The 18,361-nt window shown below is 35.8% G+C and overlaps 1 protein-coding gene across 1 annotated transcript in view; it reads left to right on the top strand.

The window, feature by feature from the left end:
• Window positions 1-18,361, top strand: part of LOC135226535 (alpha-mannosidase 2-like) — a gene marked incomplete in the record, with an annotated part of 784,965 nt that overhangs the window by 498,049 nt on the left and 268,555 nt on the right. The window contains 1 exon segment of the mRNA XM_064266188.1: window positions 8,079-8,171. Coding sequence (XP_064122258.1) covers window positions 8,079-8,171 — 93 coding nt within the window.

Raw genomic sequence — 18,361 nt, 5'->3', positions numbered from 1 at the left:
TTTGCACTCGTAAATATGCGTTTGGATTACTGTATATGTTTATTATAATCTGTATTACTATAGAAGAAGAGTACTTATTAGCATTAGTTTTCTGAAATAAGAACCATAATAAAATTGTAATCATAAATTCAACTTCTTTTTTAGAACTGTAATTTTTTGGGCATGGCACATCTATAGAAACCACAAAAATTTGAATATTTCGTTAACCGTCGAATTTTTTGCTTTTATTCTGCTTTATTATGGATCTGTTACTTTTCATTGATTGCTAAGGGACAACAGAAATTATTGATGATTGTGCCATAGACCTTCGGTAGAAGCAGCTTTTAATTATAATTTATTTGTTTTTAAAATTCGTTTGGTAAAGAAATGAAAATCCAAACATAAATCCTTTTTCCCTAGTGTCTATTGCAATGTAGAAGTGAAATTTGTACATAGAGCAAAGAATAGCGATAACTAAGATAACCTGGAATGTCATCTTGTTAACAGATTATATATAATATATATATATATATATATATATATAATATATATATATATATATTATATATATATAATATACTTCGCTGGCATATGACAATCTCTCTCTCTCTCTCTCTCTCTCTCTCTCTCTCTCTCTCTCTCTCTCTCTCTCTCTCTCTCTCTCTCTCTCTGTCGTTTTAGTGACGTACCCGCTAGCTCAGAGACTATTAAACTAAAATTTCATAACGGCAATAAATCTCTTTGTACTTCATATCATTTACACTTCAGATATCGTTTAAGTAAAATCAATTCTTGTTTTTATATATATATATATATATATATATATATATATATATGTATATATATATATATATATATATATATATATATATATATATATATATATGAGTAGTTTATATCAAACGATAACTAAGAAGGCCTGCCGAGCAGAACCGTGAGAGAGAGAGAGAGAGAGAGAGAGAGAGAGAGAGAGAGAGAGAGAGAGAGAGAGAGAGGATTTAATGAGGTCAGTCACGGTGTCAAACTGGCTCAGTCACGGCCTATCAAGGATCGTCCGTCACGGGCTCATGGCCAAGGAATGTCGTCCTCTTCTGTGATTGGTGGAGTCTTTAGCGCTCTGGATGACGTGGGTTGCCTCTTCTTATATTTAGTTTTAATTTTATGGACTTTTTTTTTTTATGCGTTTACGAAATTTTGATGTTCGGAATGTAATTCGACTTTATTAACTTTTTCTTTTTGTATTTTTTTGTTTATGTACTTTTCCGAAGTGTTTGAAGTTCAGATTGTATTTCGAATGTATTGACTTTTTTTTTTTCAATTACATTTCCGAAGTTTTTAAGTTCAGCTTGTAATTCAAAGTTTATTTATTTATTTATTTATGATGTATACTTCCGAAGTTTTGAAGTTTAGATTGTAATTCAAGACCGAACTGACTTTTTTTATTGCAACTGGCCATCGAAAAGTCTTAACATTTTGAGTCGTTCTTCGCTTGCATGCATATGAAGCATAGATCTTTGTGGAATATAAATCTTTTACTATATATACTTTATTTGTTGAATTCATACCGAATTCTTGAAAACAAAACAAAAAATTATACTCTAATTATGTATCACAATTAAATTTTGCACTCTTTCACACCTACAAATGTACATTAGTATAATAGACAGTGTAAACTTTTTATTTCTTGCCATTTGTCTTTTTTGTGTTTTGAACTTAAAACCAACTCTTACATGTTTCCTTTATATCCTTCATATCCTTTATGAAGGATATAAACCTTTATATCCTTTAAGGGTATACTAGCCCTCGCTTAAATAACCTTAGAGTCGACAATGACGAATTCCCCAAGATTTCAAAAGTGATCACAGAACATTCAGAGAGAGAGAGAGAGAGAGAGAGAGAGAGAGAGAGAGAGAGAGAAAGTACAGGTTATGAGACCGGATTAGTTTAAGGAGAGAGAGAGAGAGAGAGAGAGAAAGTACAGGTTATGAGACCGGATTAGTTTAATTTTAGAGAGAGAGAGAGAGAGAGAGAGAGAGAGAGAGAGAGGGGGGGGGAGTACAGATTATGAGACCATTGAGCAGAGAGAGAGAGAGAGAGAGAAAGTACAGGTTATGAGACCGGATTAGATTAAGCGAGAGAGAGAGCAGAGAGAGAGAGAGAGAGAGAGAGAGAGAGAGAGGGGTACAGGTACAGGTTATTTGAGACCGGATTTGAGAGAGAGAGGAGGTGCAAGGGATGACAGCGAGTGAAAAGAAAGTTGAAGAGAGAGAGAGAGAGAGAGAGAGAGAGAGAGAGAGAGAGAGATTGTCCCTCCGAGCCAGTGGTCCACTGGTATCTCCCCAATGTTTGTCTTCTCTCTCGGGACACCAAGCGACGAAATACCATTTCGTCCATCCGGACTTGTTGGTCGGCTATCATGACGTTGCAAGGAGAGACGAGACGACTGTTGAAATTTGCAATATAACTTGCACCCCGAGGTGAAGAAAAAGTTCGGCCTAACTTTTTAATAATTTGTTGAGCATCAAGCCAGCCGGCTGTTGCCGAAGTTTTAAAATGAAAAGACAACTTGCTTTTGATATTAGGAGCGGGGTTTGTTGTGTGGGGTGGGGGGAGAGGGGAAACATTTGGGCCACTAGTGCGTATATATATTTTCGGATGAGGGTTATCTAGTGGCCCGGCTGTGTTGCGAGAAAGAAGGTTTTATTTTTTTATTTTCTAACTATATATATATATATATATATAATATATATATATATATATATTATATATATATATATATATTATATATATATATATATATATACTACGCGCGCACGATATTTTTGTAAATGGTAACATAGAAGAGCCAGTATAAACGATTTATGATTACCTTCGTCGAAGTTTTAAGACTCACACATTTTTTTTTATCAAGAGAGACACTCACTTGCAGTTGTTGACTTCACACGAGGTCAAGTTTACGAAAGGCTGTGTTGTGTAATTCGAGATTTTTCGTCCACTAACATGAAAACCTTGTTTACATTTTTCTTTCTCTTAACTCAAGAAGTTCCTTTTGGATAATCTTGAAAGTCAAATGTTGCCGTGTGTGTGTTCCTATCAGCTCCATCTTTATTACTGTTTTGTTATTCGTTCATTTTTCTCTTAGTCGTAATGAAATTTTGATGTTGACAATTTCTGTACATTTGTTATCGTTAGTTATTTATCATTCTTATTTTCAATTGCATGCCACGTTATTGTTATCAACCATATTTGACCTATTCGTTTATCATCTTCGTTTTTGCCGTATTTTCTGTGTGCATATACGTGTGTTGGTGTGTGTGTGTATTATGTATATATATATATATAATATATATATATATATATATATATATACACATATATATATATATTATATTATATATATATATATATATAATATATATATATATATATGTATATATAATATATATATATATATATATATATATATATATATATATATGTATATATATATATATATATATATATATATATAGATATATATACATATATATATATATATATATATATATATATATATATATATATATATATATATATATATATATGTAAATAAATTAAATAAATTCTTCTGTCAAAACAGGATACGTCTCAAGTATAAAAGGCCCATTAAAACCACTCTGGTTTAAAGCTAAGGACTATATATTTCGGTGGACTGACTGTATATTTCTGTCATACACTACTTTATATGGGTGGAAGTCAAGCCCCCAAAATATAGCACCTTAGGCTTTAAATCAGAGTGTTTCAATGGGCCTTTTATACTTGATATATATATATATATATATATATATATATTTATTTTATTTATTTATATTTATAAATAAAGGTATAAGCCACGAAGGAAAGTGAAACACTGGAGTAGCTGCAAGACCTTTCGACTGACTTGCAGGCTGTTTCAGTGTTTCACTTTTCTCGTGGCTTATACCTTTATAGTATATGCATTTATCGCGTTCCAAACTTTCGTGATTCAGTTAATACATGATATATGTGTGTGTATATATAAGTGTGTATATATATATATATATAATTATATATATATATATATATATATATACTATACACATATATATATATTGTTGATGATGTTGTCAGCTCTTTTGTTGCAATTTCAACCTGCCTGTTTATGTAACCGTTACTCATTCCCACACAACTCGCTCCGTCTCCCAGTCGCTCTATCCTCGTTGTTATGACAGAGTCGTTGGCCCACCTCCCATTCTGAGGGGCACAATGAAAACTGCGGCACATCTCCGAGAGGAGACTGATTGCTGCCGGGGCGCATTGTGCATAAGGCCACCCTTCATTTCGGGGTTGGGGACAAGAAGAACGTTCGGACGTTGACAGAAGGATTCGATATAACAAGTCAATAGAGGATGTATTTGGCAGGACGCCAACAGAGCCAATCTTCTATTTCCTCCCGAGAACAATAGAGAGCAATATTTATCTAATGGTTATGAAGATGGAAACAGCGGAAGGCTGGAGGAAGTGGAGGGGGAAGATATGAGAGAGAGAGAGAGAGAGAGAGAGAGAGAGTATGAGGGGAGAATGAAGGGAATGAATGAGAAATGAACAATGAATGAAGGATAGGGAGAGAGAATACGGTCGTACACTTTGAAAGCAACTGATGGTCGATGAGGGTAGTTCAGAATTAGGATTATAATGTTTTGGCAGGAGAGAGAGAGAGAGAGAGAGAGAGAGAGAGAGAGAGAGAGAGAGAGAATGATAAGTAAAAATCGGAATGATCAGTACTGTAGTGCATTTGAAGTAGAGAGAGAGAAGTCGGCTGCAGGTTGGTAAGGAAATGATTAGAATTACGATTTTTATCGTGTTTTTATTTCACAGAGAGAGAGAGAGAGAGAGAGAGAGAGAGAGAGAGAGAGAGAGAGAGAGGGTGGGGTGGGGGGGTGTGTGGAAAGACGCTGCTGCTGCTATTGTGAAAGGATCAGTGTTGGATATATTTTCTATACTTCCCTGTGAGAGAGAGAGAGAGAGAGGAGAGAGAGAGAGAGAGAGAGAGAGAGCAATCCGTCTGTGGAAATATCGTCCCGTTGATCACCCCAACGTTTCCTTCATATGTTTAAAAGCGCTATTTATTGGTATATTTGGACGGGTTCCCCTCAGGGGAAAATAGAGGCGATAAATCATTGAAATTACTTTCTTTACACTTTAGCTCACATTGCTCCTTTAAACGGCTAAGGTTCTGAGAGAAGTTGACGCTGATTTAAGGTTCTCTTAGTTTATAGCTTTGTTTTATTTTATTTTTTATTTTTTTATTTTTTAGGCACATTTTGCATATATTAAGTGTATATAACGCTGATTTAAAGTTCTCTTAGTTAATGTTTTTTTAGGCACATATTGCATATATTGAGTGTATGTGCCTCTCTCTCTCTCTCTCTCTCTCTCTCTCTCTCTCTCTCTCTCTCTCTCTCTCTCTCTCACAGATTGAAATATGGATGTCCTGAGTTTTTACGTAAATTGTATGATTTTTAATTATATTTATTTATTTGTTTATTTATTTATTTATTTATTTGTTTGTTTGTTTGTTTGTTTATTTTTGTATTTGTATGTTTATTTCTTTATTTGTAATTTAGTAGCAGTGTGTGGGTGGTATTTTATTTTATTTTTTATTTTATTTTATTTTTCTATTTTGTTATATTTATTTACCTTCAAGTAACTTCTTGTCTTCATTAGAATTGTGTGAGTGCTATTTTATTTTATTTTTTATTTTATTTTATTTTATTTTTCTCCTGTGTTATATTTATTTACCTTCAAGTAACTTCTTGTCTTGATCAGAATTTTTATTTGATATCATTATTAGTTATACGGACTGAAGTGCTTATCTTGTGGTTTTGTTTAATTTCCCTTTTGTCTTGTCTGTTTCCATTGTAGTGTGTGTGTTTGTGATTTTTTTATTTCCTTTATTTCATTCATTACATTATCCATTGAAGTCTGTGCTTAATTTTTAATATTTACCATGTGCCTTTATAGTCACGATTTTTGGTGTGTGTGTGTGTGTATGTGTGTGCGTGTGTGTGTCAGTGTGTGTGTGTGTTTATGATTTGAATTGTTTTGGTTTCAAGGCAGCGTTCTAAATCTGCGTTTGTATTGTTTTTTTTTTTTTTTTTTTTTTTTTTTTTTTTTTTTGTGTGTTTTTTTTTTTTTTTTTTTTTTTTTTTTTTTTTTTTTTTTTTTTTTTTTTTTTTTAATCGAGTACATTTTCCTACTCCTTTGAATATATTTTGAACTGATATGTGCCTTTATTTCTTTTTTGAGAAGAGACGTTCCGGAGTCAATAAATAGATAAAACATAGATGTTGCAGTATTTTGCTTCATTAGGCAATACTCAACTCCATATGATAATAGTGCATAGGCTTACTTGCCAACACTCGTGAGCAGAATGCTGGGTTATTCTCCACGTCATTGCATTTGTTTTTCTCGTAATGATTTAGAATTAAATACCTCGGTGGTCTGAGAGAACATGATGACGACCTTGAACGATATCATGATAAAGCAACTTTTTTAAGATAAGTTTTTGGGGGATGTCTATTTTAAATACATTCTTTATACTGTCACAGGTTTATCCCAGTGGTCCTTAACACTGGTGAAAATAATTCAACTGAACCCACAGGCTACGTTAGTGATGATAAAGATGCCATTTGCAAGTGAATTATTGTCAGTTTTTTTTTTATTTAGTAAAGTATACAGGTATCAAGATGCTGCAGTGAGTGTATGCTGGTATCGGAAATTCAAAGTAGATTAATTTTATTGAATAAGAAGCGATCTAACAAACTGTCATCACTCAAGAAGGACCCACCATTCAGTGCACTTTCCCTTATGCAAATGTGTCGTAAAGAGGATTACTTTATACAATAAGAAATACGTGTTCTAACGAACTCCCATCATACGAGGGGAGCCTCCATTGAAAACACTCTTCGTTTTGCAAATATGGAAATTATATACTAGATATCCCCCTGCGTTGGTCGTCAAAAGAAGAAATATATATGCTCGTTACTGAAGCGTTCTCGCTCTCTGCCGCCTTCCTACGCCGCCCTTCAGTTGGCGCTGCTTTGTGTGCTTGAGCCCAGGAAGATGATTCGTTAAGTGCGAGTTGCATCAAGTGGTTCGCTCACAGGCTGCCTGCGAAGCCTGCGCTCGATGCCGAGTGTTGACTGTGTCCGTCGATGAGTGGGCGGGTGAGGGAGCAGCCAAAAACTCTCTATCACTGGATATACTAAATCCGACCTTTTTGTGTCTGTTCAGGAAACGCAACTTTATATGTATCTTTGTATTTCCTCTTTCAACCTCGAACGTCGCTGCTGTTTTGGGTACGTTTTTAAGTAGGTTTCTTGGGATTTGAATTAATCCAAATCTATACTGATTTAAATTTTTTTACATATATGAGTAAAGTTCTCATCTCATACGGGAATAATCTTCGGCTCTACCAGAGAGACAATACTTATTTCAAGAATAGTATGAATTAGAAAAAATCCTCATAGTAGTGCGAGTCTTCAAATGGAGAAACAAATCCACAGTTATGTCAATGTACATATATTGAAATTTAAAACTTTAAATTTGCATAAATAAAATCGAATTGGGGCAGACAGATAGTTCATAAAGTCTTTTTCTTGTTCCTGACTGCCATTTTATTTTACTTAAAACTTTACGTAGTTTGTGTTTATTGACATCGATTATGTCACATTTTTTTTCACGCACATAAACACACAAACACGTCAACACTTTAGAATGTATCAATGTATCGCATTGTTTTTAACTGAGAGAGAGAAGAGGGAGAGAGAGAAGAGGAGAGAGAGGGAGAGAGAGAGAGAGAGAGAGAGAGCCCTAACCCGTTTAATTATCCACACCTTAGTATAGCACATTAAGGAAAAATGTCAGTTTTGATCGAAAAACAACCCATAGATATTATCTATCCGATATACCCCCCCACCCCCCCCCCCACCCCCCCCCGCGGGCCACTCCCCAAGAAATGAACTCTCTGGTTAACATGTCTGTTATTTACTCTGGTATATTATTCACTCTGCTAACCCTTCTTTCCTTTTTCCTTCCAGCCTGCCTGGATGCGAGGCAAGGAGTTCTGGGACACCAACTTCGAGAAGCGCTACCTGAAGAGACGCGCCAAATGGAAGAAACTGCCTTTGAAGGTAAGTCTTGGGTTCGTCCAGTCGCTAGAGATATCTGATTGTGTATTAATGTTGTTTTGGGGAAATTCCTCATTGGACGAGTGGGTTGCGTGCTCGCCTATCAATCCGGTAGCCCGAGTTCGTTCCCCGCTGCCGAAAATGTGGAACCGAAGGAATTTATTTCTTGTGGTTAGAAATTCATTTCTCGATATGATGTGGTTCGGATCCCCAACAAGAAGCTGCAGGTCACGTTGCTAAGTAACCAGTTGTTTCCTAACCACGTAAGTAAAGATCTAACCCTTCGGGCCAGCCCTAGAAGAGCTGTTTATCTGAGGGTTATACATTCGAGTTGGTACGTCAAATTACATGCAAATCAACTCAAGCTGATAACCCTTGTATAATTATACACACATATGTATATACAATATATTGATTTCATATATATAATATTATATATAATATATAATAATTTATATTATAGTTATAAATATATAATTATTAATATATATTTATATATAATATAATATATTATATTATATTAATAATATAACAATACCAATGTATATTGTAAGTATACATATTGTTATTGTACAATATGTGGTATATTATAACCTATATAGAATATAGATATATATATATTATTAATATATATATATATATATATATATATATGTGTGTGTGTGTGTGTGTGTGTGTGTGTGTGTGTATACTTATATATATAATTTGAGAGGTGAGTACTTGTATAGAGTTATAGAGTTTGTGAAGACAGAGCAAAAACAGTTGATTCAGTGACAGTTTTTTGTTTTTTGAGGGGGTGGGGGGGCGGGGGGCTGATGAGAAAGGTGTGCCAGATCGAGCAAGCAGGCGCGCAGTTTTGCTGGTGTGGCCTTTTGCTTACAGGGGTACATTCTCCATTGCCTCCGGCGGGAAGAAAAGTTAGCCGTAATGGTTAGTTATGAGGGAAACAGGCTAAGGCTGAAATTTACGGCGAGATATCGGTTTTGTGTTGCCGGGAAAACACATCGGGGATAAAATAAATGCGGAAGGAATTTTACTGCTCTGGGAGGTTTTATATTTTTGGGGAAGGGGGGTTTGGGGGACGAGGTTGGGAGCGGTAGGGGTGGGAACTCCGCGTAAGAATTATATTTTAAGTTTTTTTCCTATATTTTTTTTGAGGGATAAATATTGTTAATTTTTCACCTGTCTGGTTTGGGGGAGGGGCGCGGTTTAGGAAATAATTGTCTAATTTTTTTTGGTCTCCGAGTTTTTATTTTTTTTTTATTTTTTTTTTATTTTTTTTTTTGGGGGGGGTAAATATGTTAATTTTTTACCTTGTCTGGTTGTGGTGGGGGTTAAGAAATAACTTTCCAATTTTTTTTAAGAACTCTGAGGAATGTAAAGAATAGTTAAGAGAAACAAATTAAAGTAGGGAAAATATAGGTTGCTTGAGAGAGGTGACAGGTATCTCATTCATTTATTTATTATCAACTGCAAATGTCTCTTTATAGAACTCATATAATTTATTTTTCAATGCTCGCGTCTCCCTAATAGACTCCCAAAATGGCCACGTAGGAACTCGGGCCTAAATATATCTTCGTTTTACCAGACCACTGAAGCTGATCAACAGCTCTCCTAGGGCTTGCCCGAAGGAGTAGATATATTTTAACGCGGCTAGAAACCAGTAATTTACTGAGCAACGAGACCCACAGCTTATTGTGGGATCCGAACCACACCGGGAAATACTATATATATTTCTATCACCGAAAATAAATTCTCTTTGATTCCTTGTTGGCAGAGCGGGGAAGAATCGAACCTGGACCCTGAGTATCGGGCCTAAGGGAAATAATGAAATAATGTGGTGGGGGGGGGGGGGGGGGGCGTTTTTTGGGGGTGGGGTTAGGAACTGTGGCTTCAGCAGTTTGTTATTGCAACGCTTGTTCAAACGTCACTATTTAGAAAGAGCTCGCATAAAACGTTGAAGGGCCTTTGGTTCAGTATCAAGTTGCCTCAGTTCGTTGTTTACACAATGCGGAAGACTTCCGACCCCGTCGTAAGTTGTAAGTTTGATCACGAAACTTTGACTTGTGTTTGGGTAAGTACTGAAGTTATATAGGGTAGTTTGAAGTCAATTTAGTTTTCTCTCTCTCTCTCTCTCTCTCTCTCTCTCTCTCTCTCTCTCTCTCTCTCTGTACGTTGCGTTTTGTGGACGTGTATGGTTTTGTCTTTAGGATACTGGTGTATGTAGAGATGCTCTCTCTCTCTCTCTCTCTCTCTCTCTCTCTCTCTCTCAATGAAAATAGTACAGTATAGGCTTATACAAGAATGAAAGGATTGTAGAAGTCTTACAATCACTCCTTGAGCTCATGTGACTTAGGTGCGGAACATTGTTAAGAACGGAGATAAATTAGTATTAATGTGCCTGAGTGATGATTTCTAGAGGTGTAGCGATAGACTTTTTAGACTTTTCTTTCGGATAAATCAATGTATTTTTCTATTTTAAGATGTGCATTTGCTTTTATTTCGCTCATTGCTTTTATTTCGTCATGGGAAATTATCTGTAGGGATGATGGATGTCCTTCAAAACGAGTACATTGCATACATTTTTTGCAGTAGTCGCGGTTGTTGCATAGATATTGTACAACAAGAAATATCTGCTATAAAGCTTACAAAATCCACAGTGATTAATACGAGCCGGTTTATCGCTCCGTGTTGTAAACATATCCGCTGAATGAAAGCGCTTTCATAAATTTCAGCAGATATGCCTATAAATATTATGGCCTTAATCTGAGAGCATTAGGGTTCTTGCCATCCTTCCCCCTCTTTCCTTCCCTCCCCTCCCCTTACCCCCCCCCTCTCTTTCTCCTCCGTTTCCCATCCCCTTCCCCCTCCATCTGCCACTCCCCCTCCCCCCTATTCAATCTCTTCCTTCTGATTTGGAAGTTTTATGACATTACCGGCATCCAGCCTATAGATAAACTATTGGCTATTGCCTGGGAAAAAAAATATCCATACAACATTTATATTCGGCCCATGAACATATCTTATTCGAAGCCGGGCGACACTCTGCCAAATGAATTGGGGGGCGGGGGGGGGTGGGGGGGGCAATAATTCTTTATTTTGGCGATATTTCTATTTACGCTGATGCAAGGGGATTTTTCTGTCCGCTGTTTTATGAGTTGAAATTGTCGCCATTTTATCGATAGAATATTTTGCCCCGTTTCTTTTTTTTCTGTGCCCTGGTATGTCGTTAGCCATTTCAGGTGAAGTGATGGTTTAGTGATTTTATTTTTCACATATGTGTTAATTGTCATAGAGATCATATGTATTAAGTACTATGACCTGTGGAATATCACATTTGATAATAAGTTTGAATGGGGTTTGACTACATAGAGAGAGAGAGAGAGAGAGAGAGAGAGAGAGAGAGAGAGAGAGAGAATTTTCAGCGATTTGACTGACCTGTACATCGGTGTTCCCTAGCATGCAACGTGTAGTGAGAAAGAAAGATAGATTGGCGTGACTGGCTACTACAGTGATTTTCACTTTAACGCAACAAGGAGAGAGAAAAACATCAGAGGTTTTGTGCGAGTGTTTCTGGTGAGAGAGAGAGAGAGAGAGAGAGAGAGAGAGAGAGAGAGAGAGAGAGAGAGAGAGAGAGACTTGTCCTTCATTGACCCTGAGCTGAACATTGATGTATTATTTATACAAAAACTAACAGAAAATTACATTTAAAACTAGGGTGACTCTTACCTATACATTAATGTCCCTGTCAAGCAACTCGAGAGAAGAGAGAGAGAGAGAGAGAGAGAGAGAGAGAGAGAGAGAGTGCACTGTATGTAAAATGATTTCCCCGCGCTCGAATTCCAATATTGACGTATGGCGAGGCTTTTAATGACGACCAGCGGTAAAAAAAAAAAAAAAAAAAAACAAAAAAAAAAAAAAAAAAAAAATAGTCCAGGAAATGAAAATTCGATGAAAATTAGTATGGAAGAGTCCAATACTTGATTACCGATGCATCCCCATCCCCTTTAGGGGGGGGGGGGGGGGGGAACTAGGGGGAAGTGAAGCGACGTTAAAAATGCACGTAGCGAGTACTTGAATTATGCGCGTTTGTGTTAGTAACGGTCCTCGCTATGTTTTTTTTCTCCTCTCTCTCTCTCAACCTCTCTCTCTCTCTCTCTCTCTCTCTTCCCCTTTCACTAATTTTTTTTATATTCGTTGGTTCATTAACTCTATTGTTTACTTTGTCGATAGTCTTGCTGGCGGGTTACTAAAAGGCTATATATTCGAGTTATAAAATGCAAAGCAGGTTCTTTCAATAACCTGTATGTGACTGAATTTTTTTTTTTTTTTTTTTTTTTTTGTGAGTCGTGAAATTGCAAAGTCAATTTTTTCTTTTATTATAATTATCGGTGGATAACTCTTGCGTATTATTTTTATAATAGTTACGTTACTAAAGCAGTATCTTAGATAACATGGCTAGACCAGATTATTTCAGTTATGTAACGAAAGTGATTTTTATAATTATCATCGTTCGTATATACTATATAAAGTTGCTGGGCTAACTTACACGACGGTGTGTCGCATTTACGTACCTGAATACAGATGATTTTTTTTTTTTTTTTTCATTATTCAGGCTGTCATGTCTAGCTTCTATCACTAGTCGATTAAAAATAAAAAATAAATTATTTTAAAGTATCTCCGTTTTGGTAAAGCTTGAAATTATCCTCTTTGGTTAAAGGGGGCCAGATATAACCATTACACTTGTTCCAATATTGATTTTTGTCATGTTTTGATTGGTATTAGTTCCTCGCTGGACGAGTGGTTTTCGCGCTCGGCTGCCAATCCGGTGGTCCGAAGTTCGATTCCCGGCTCTGCCAACGCGGAATCAGAGGAATTTATTTCTGGTGATAGAAATTCATTTCTCGATATAGTGTGGTTCGGATCCCACAATAAGCTGTAGGTCCCGTTACTAGGTGACCAACTGGTTCCTAGCCACGTAAAAATATCTAATCCTTCGGGCCAGCCCTAGGAGTGCTGTTAATCAGCTCAGTGGTCTGGTTAAACTAAGATATACTTAACTTTGATTGGTATTGTGCTTATTACTTTTTTCTCTTAGCCCTGCTATTAACGCTTGATCCAACGTTGGTCTTTAATTTGTGGAACCGTAATTATGCTTCCTCCATGAAAAAAAATTCCACAAATCATCATAATAATGATATTGATAATGAAACGATGAACTCTCCGTAATTATGTTTGCTCCATAAACAAATCCTCAAATCATTATAATAAAGATATATATAATGAAACAATAAACTCCGTAATTATGCTTGCTCCATAAATAAAATCCGCAAATTATTATAATAATGATATTGATAATGAAACAATGAACTCTCCGTGATTATGCTTGCTCCATAAAAAATCCGCAAATCATTATAATAATGATATTGATAATGAAACCAATGAACTCTTCGTAATTATGTTTGCTCTTTAAAAATAATCCGCAAATCATTATAATAATGATACTGATGTAACAATAAACTCTCCGTAATTACGTTTGCTCCATAAAGAAAATCGGCAAATCATTATAATAATGATATTGATAATGAAACTATGAACCCTCCGTAATTACGTTTGCTCCATGAAAATAATCCGCCAATCATTATAATAATGATACTGATAATGTAACAATAAACTCTCCGTAATTACGTTTGCTCCATAAAAAAAATCAGCAAATCATTATAATAATGATATTGATAATGAAACAATGAAACTCTCCGTAATTATGTTTGCTCCATAAAAATAGTCCGCAAATCATTATAATAATGATACTGATAATGTAACAATAAACTCTCTGTAATTACGTTTGCTGCATAAAAAAAATCAGCAAATCATTATATATAATAATGATATTGATAATGAACCCTTAATCGTATACTTGCAGTGGGAGCACTATAGAGTTTGTCCCCACAATGAAAGTGTCTTCATAAACACTAGTCCGTAACTTGTCGCATACATGTCACAAGCAGATGGACAACAAGTCAACGACCGTAAGCGGGGACGAATCCTGGGTAAATGATAGATAATTATAATCAGTTGAATGTGCTGGTTAAGACTACCAATAAGTCGTTGACTTGTATTCAAAATGTTTGTAATGTATGTGTGATAAGTTACCGACATCCGTTTGTGACAAGTTACTAAGATTACCAACAAGTCGTTGACTTGAATTCAACATGTTGGCCATTTGTGTACGTTAAGTTGCCGACATACTTTTGTGACAAGTTACTAAGATTACCAACAAGTCGTGGACTTGTATTCAACATGTTCGTGATGTGTGTGCGTTAAGTTGCCAACATGCGTTTGTTGACAAGTTCCTAAGATTACCAGTAAGTCATTGACTTGTATTCAACATGTTTGTGATGTATGTGCGTTAAGTTACCTACATCGTTTGTGACAAGTTCTTAAGATTACCAACAAGTCGTTGACTTGTATTTAACATGTTTGTGATGTATGTGCGTTAATTTGCCGACATGCTTTAGTGTCAAGTAACTAAGATTACCAATAAGTTGTGGACTTGTATTCATCATGTTTGTGATGTGTGTGTGTTAAGTTGCCGACATGCGTTTGTAACAAGTTACTAAGATTACCGATAAGTCGTAGACTTGTATTCAACATGTTTGTGATGTATGTACGTTAAGTTGCCGATATGCGTTTGTGACGAGTTACTAAGATTACCAACAAGTCGTTGACTTGTATTCGACATGTTTGTGATGTATGTGCGATAAGTTACCGACATCCGTTTGTGACAAGATACTAAGATTACCAACAAGTCGTTGACTTGTATTCAACGTGTTTGTGATGTGGTGCATTAAGTTACCGACATGCGTTTGTGACGAGTTACTAAGATTACCAACAAGTCGTTGACATGTACTCAACATGTTTGTGATGTGTGTGCATTATGTTACCGACATACGTTTGAGACATGTACTGTAGTGTGGACTAACCCAGAGGATGCGTGCTCAGTTTCCATCACCAGCAAGATATATTTCCTTTGGTAAACGATATTGATTATGGGTAGCTCTTATTCCTTAATAATAATAATACGATTTGGTTGTAGTCTCGAGAATGTATCTCACATACAATTAAAATATATATCCTATATATTTATATTTTTAGTATTGGTGATACCGAAGAATTACCAGATCTTGACATTCAATTTGACATCAGAAATACCAGATTATCATCACCATTACAGATCAGTTACTTAGCAGTCTCGCTAATTATGAGAAACGAATTATCAGAAAGATAATTCGGTTCATTCTGCCATTCTTAATAATAATCTTACCATGCTATAATGGGCGTTATGTCTGTCAGTCCGTCTGTCATTCAGTCACGGCCAAACGGCTGGTCTGATGGGCATGAAACTTGGCAGGGTCATAGTGGGGACTCCCAAGATGGTTTATAATGGGGTTTCATCCTACCTCCAGCCCCCCCATCCGAAGGGGGTGGGGGTGAGAAGGGATTCCCTGAAACGGAGCTGGTTCTGCCCGTGAAACGGGGCAGGTTATGATCCGTAGACTTAGTTACTTTACGAATTTATCATACACAATAGTTAAAAAACACTAGCGAGTCACTTATATGAAGCAGGAGAGGAACATGCTTTTAGTAAGGATTGGTAAATTAATAATAATAATAATAATAATAATAATAATAATAATGTTCAGTTAAAACGACTGACAGCATCAGTGGCATTGATTTTATACAAGGTCTTTTCACTTCTAATCATGATCATCATCATCATCATCATCATTTCGCTCCCCAATTCGTCAGGAGATTTTCAAGTCGTTTCATCAGAATGTCTCGACACTGGAACCTCGACACGTCGTCAGATTGTACCTTATTTGAAAGGGAATGAGTGTCCCCCCAACCCCCCGCGCCCCGAAAAAGGATGCAGGAAGAGACTTCCTCCTGCGTGAGGGGAAGGAGTGGGGAGAGAAGAGAGGAAGGATGATGGAGAGAGAGAGAGGGAAAGAAGAGACCGAAGGTGAATCTTGTTTTATATTAATGTACCTTGTCTCCTCTTCCTTCTCAACTTTTTCCTCCCGCTTCAAAGTTTTTTTTTTATTATTTTTTTTGCATTTTCTTTTTATGATTACTCTTTCTCCATTCTTGGATCATTAGCATTCATGAAAATCTCCTGAAGGTTAATGAGTTTTTGGGAAAGGATCCATTTCGGAAGCCAGAAACTTTTTTTTTTTTTTTTTTTTTTTTTTTTTTTTTTTTTTTTTTTGAGGTTTTTGGCAGAGATGGGGGAAGGAGAAAGTTTTTTTTTCTGTTTTACTTCCTCCTGTCGCTTCAAAAAGATAATTTTTTTTTTTACCTTGGCTGATGAGCTGTTGCTGTCCGCTGCCTTCCTACCTACCACCCCCTTCCCACTCAACTTCCATCCCCCCCCACCCACCCGGCCCCCCGTCACTCTCCCCCTTACCTTTTTTTTAATGAGGACTTTGAGAACGAAATCCTCGAATCTTTATTGGTCGCGGCTTCCTTTTATGGTACATGTTTGGATATCTGTGCGAATGTTTTTTTTAATACCTTACCCGCCATGCATGTTTTATATTATATATATATATATATATATATATATATATATATATATATATATATATATATATATATATATATATATATATATATATAGATATATATATAATGTAGATGTTTATATATACCTATGTACACACACACATGTATGTGTATATATATATATATATATATATATATATATATATATATATATATGTGTGTGTGTGTGTGTGTGTGTATGTGTGTGTGTGTATATCATGCATATATATCATATATAGTCGTAATGATCTCTAAATTTCTGGTTAGGGCTCCACACGTAACTTTTAAAAAGTGAGCTGTAAATCTTGACACACACACACTATATAATATATGTATATATATATATATCATATATATATATATATATATATATATATATATATATAATGTATTATGCTTATACATGAATTAATGCCTATTTCTGTCGCAGTAGCAGTCGTTGAGAGAGCTAATCAAAATTGCATGTATTTCCAAAGAAACCTGTATATTCAATTTCGTCTATTTGAAATAGATATTATGTATTTGCCATTTCATAAGCCAAATCGCAATCTGTCTCATTGGATGCAGCTATATCGGTAATATCTATTTTATAAAAAAAAGATTCCTTCCCATCTATTTTATAAAAAAGATTCCTTCCCATCTATTTTATAAAAAAGATTTTGCCTTCCCATCTTTAATTTTTTAAAAAAAGTTCCTTCCCATAGGGGTGTGCCCTCTTGTACTCACGCGGTGCACTGTTGGCATTACTTGAGGTCCTTTGCAACCTTTTTCAGTCCTTTTACTGGACCTCTGCTCATATTCTCTTCTTCCATTCGACTTTCCACCCTTACCTAATATTTGTCTCAACATTATTTTCAGTGCTGATTTACCAGAACGTGCGTTTTACAAATCTGATATATTAGAACGTCGTTTTACGGATTTTATATACCAGAACTTTCGTTTTAGAGATCTTATATACCAGGACGTGCTTTTTACAGATCTTATATAATATAGCATTTTACAAACCTTTTATACAGACAGAACGTGCGTTTTCAGATCATATATACCAGAGCGTAAAAGTAAATTATGATCAATATTGTACATAGAGTTTTTATTTTTTCCTAATAAGAGCTGAGATATATTCCTTAAAAAGAACTTACGGTAATTCAAAGAAAGGTCTGATGAAAATTATATTTGTAGTCTCATCTGAATGTTGTCCCTTCTGCTCGCTCTGCGGTAAGGTTGTCATCTCGGTTGTTTTTTATATATTTCCGAGAGGGAAAAAAAAAGAAAATATAAAAAAGGAGATTTCTTGATTTTATTCTCGTCATTTCTCCTTCAGGGGAGGAGGAGGAGGAGGAGGAGGAGGAGGAATCAGGCGAAACTGCGCGGTCGAAAGATGGGCAGTTTCCCCCAGAGACGCCATGTCCATCCCACGTCGGAGGTTCTGCTACACAATCTGCCTCATGACGATTGTCGCTCGTTTTCACGATTCTCTCTCTCTCTCTCTCTCTCTCCTCTCTCTCTCTCTCTCTCCCCAAGATGTGAAGCAATTTATATACTTTACGGAAGTGCAGTTGAGAAATATATATTTCACCAACGTAACTTTA

The sequence above is a fragment of the Macrobrachium nipponense genome, chromosome 14, assembly GCF_015104395.2.
Source record: "Macrobrachium nipponense isolate FS-2020 chromosome 14, ASM1510439v2, whole genome shotgun sequence".
NCBI classification, from domain to species: domain Eukaryota; kingdom Metazoa; phylum Arthropoda; class Malacostraca; order Decapoda; family Palaemonidae; genus Macrobrachium; species Macrobrachium nipponense.
This window is presented reverse-complemented; position numbering and strand designations above follow the sequence as displayed.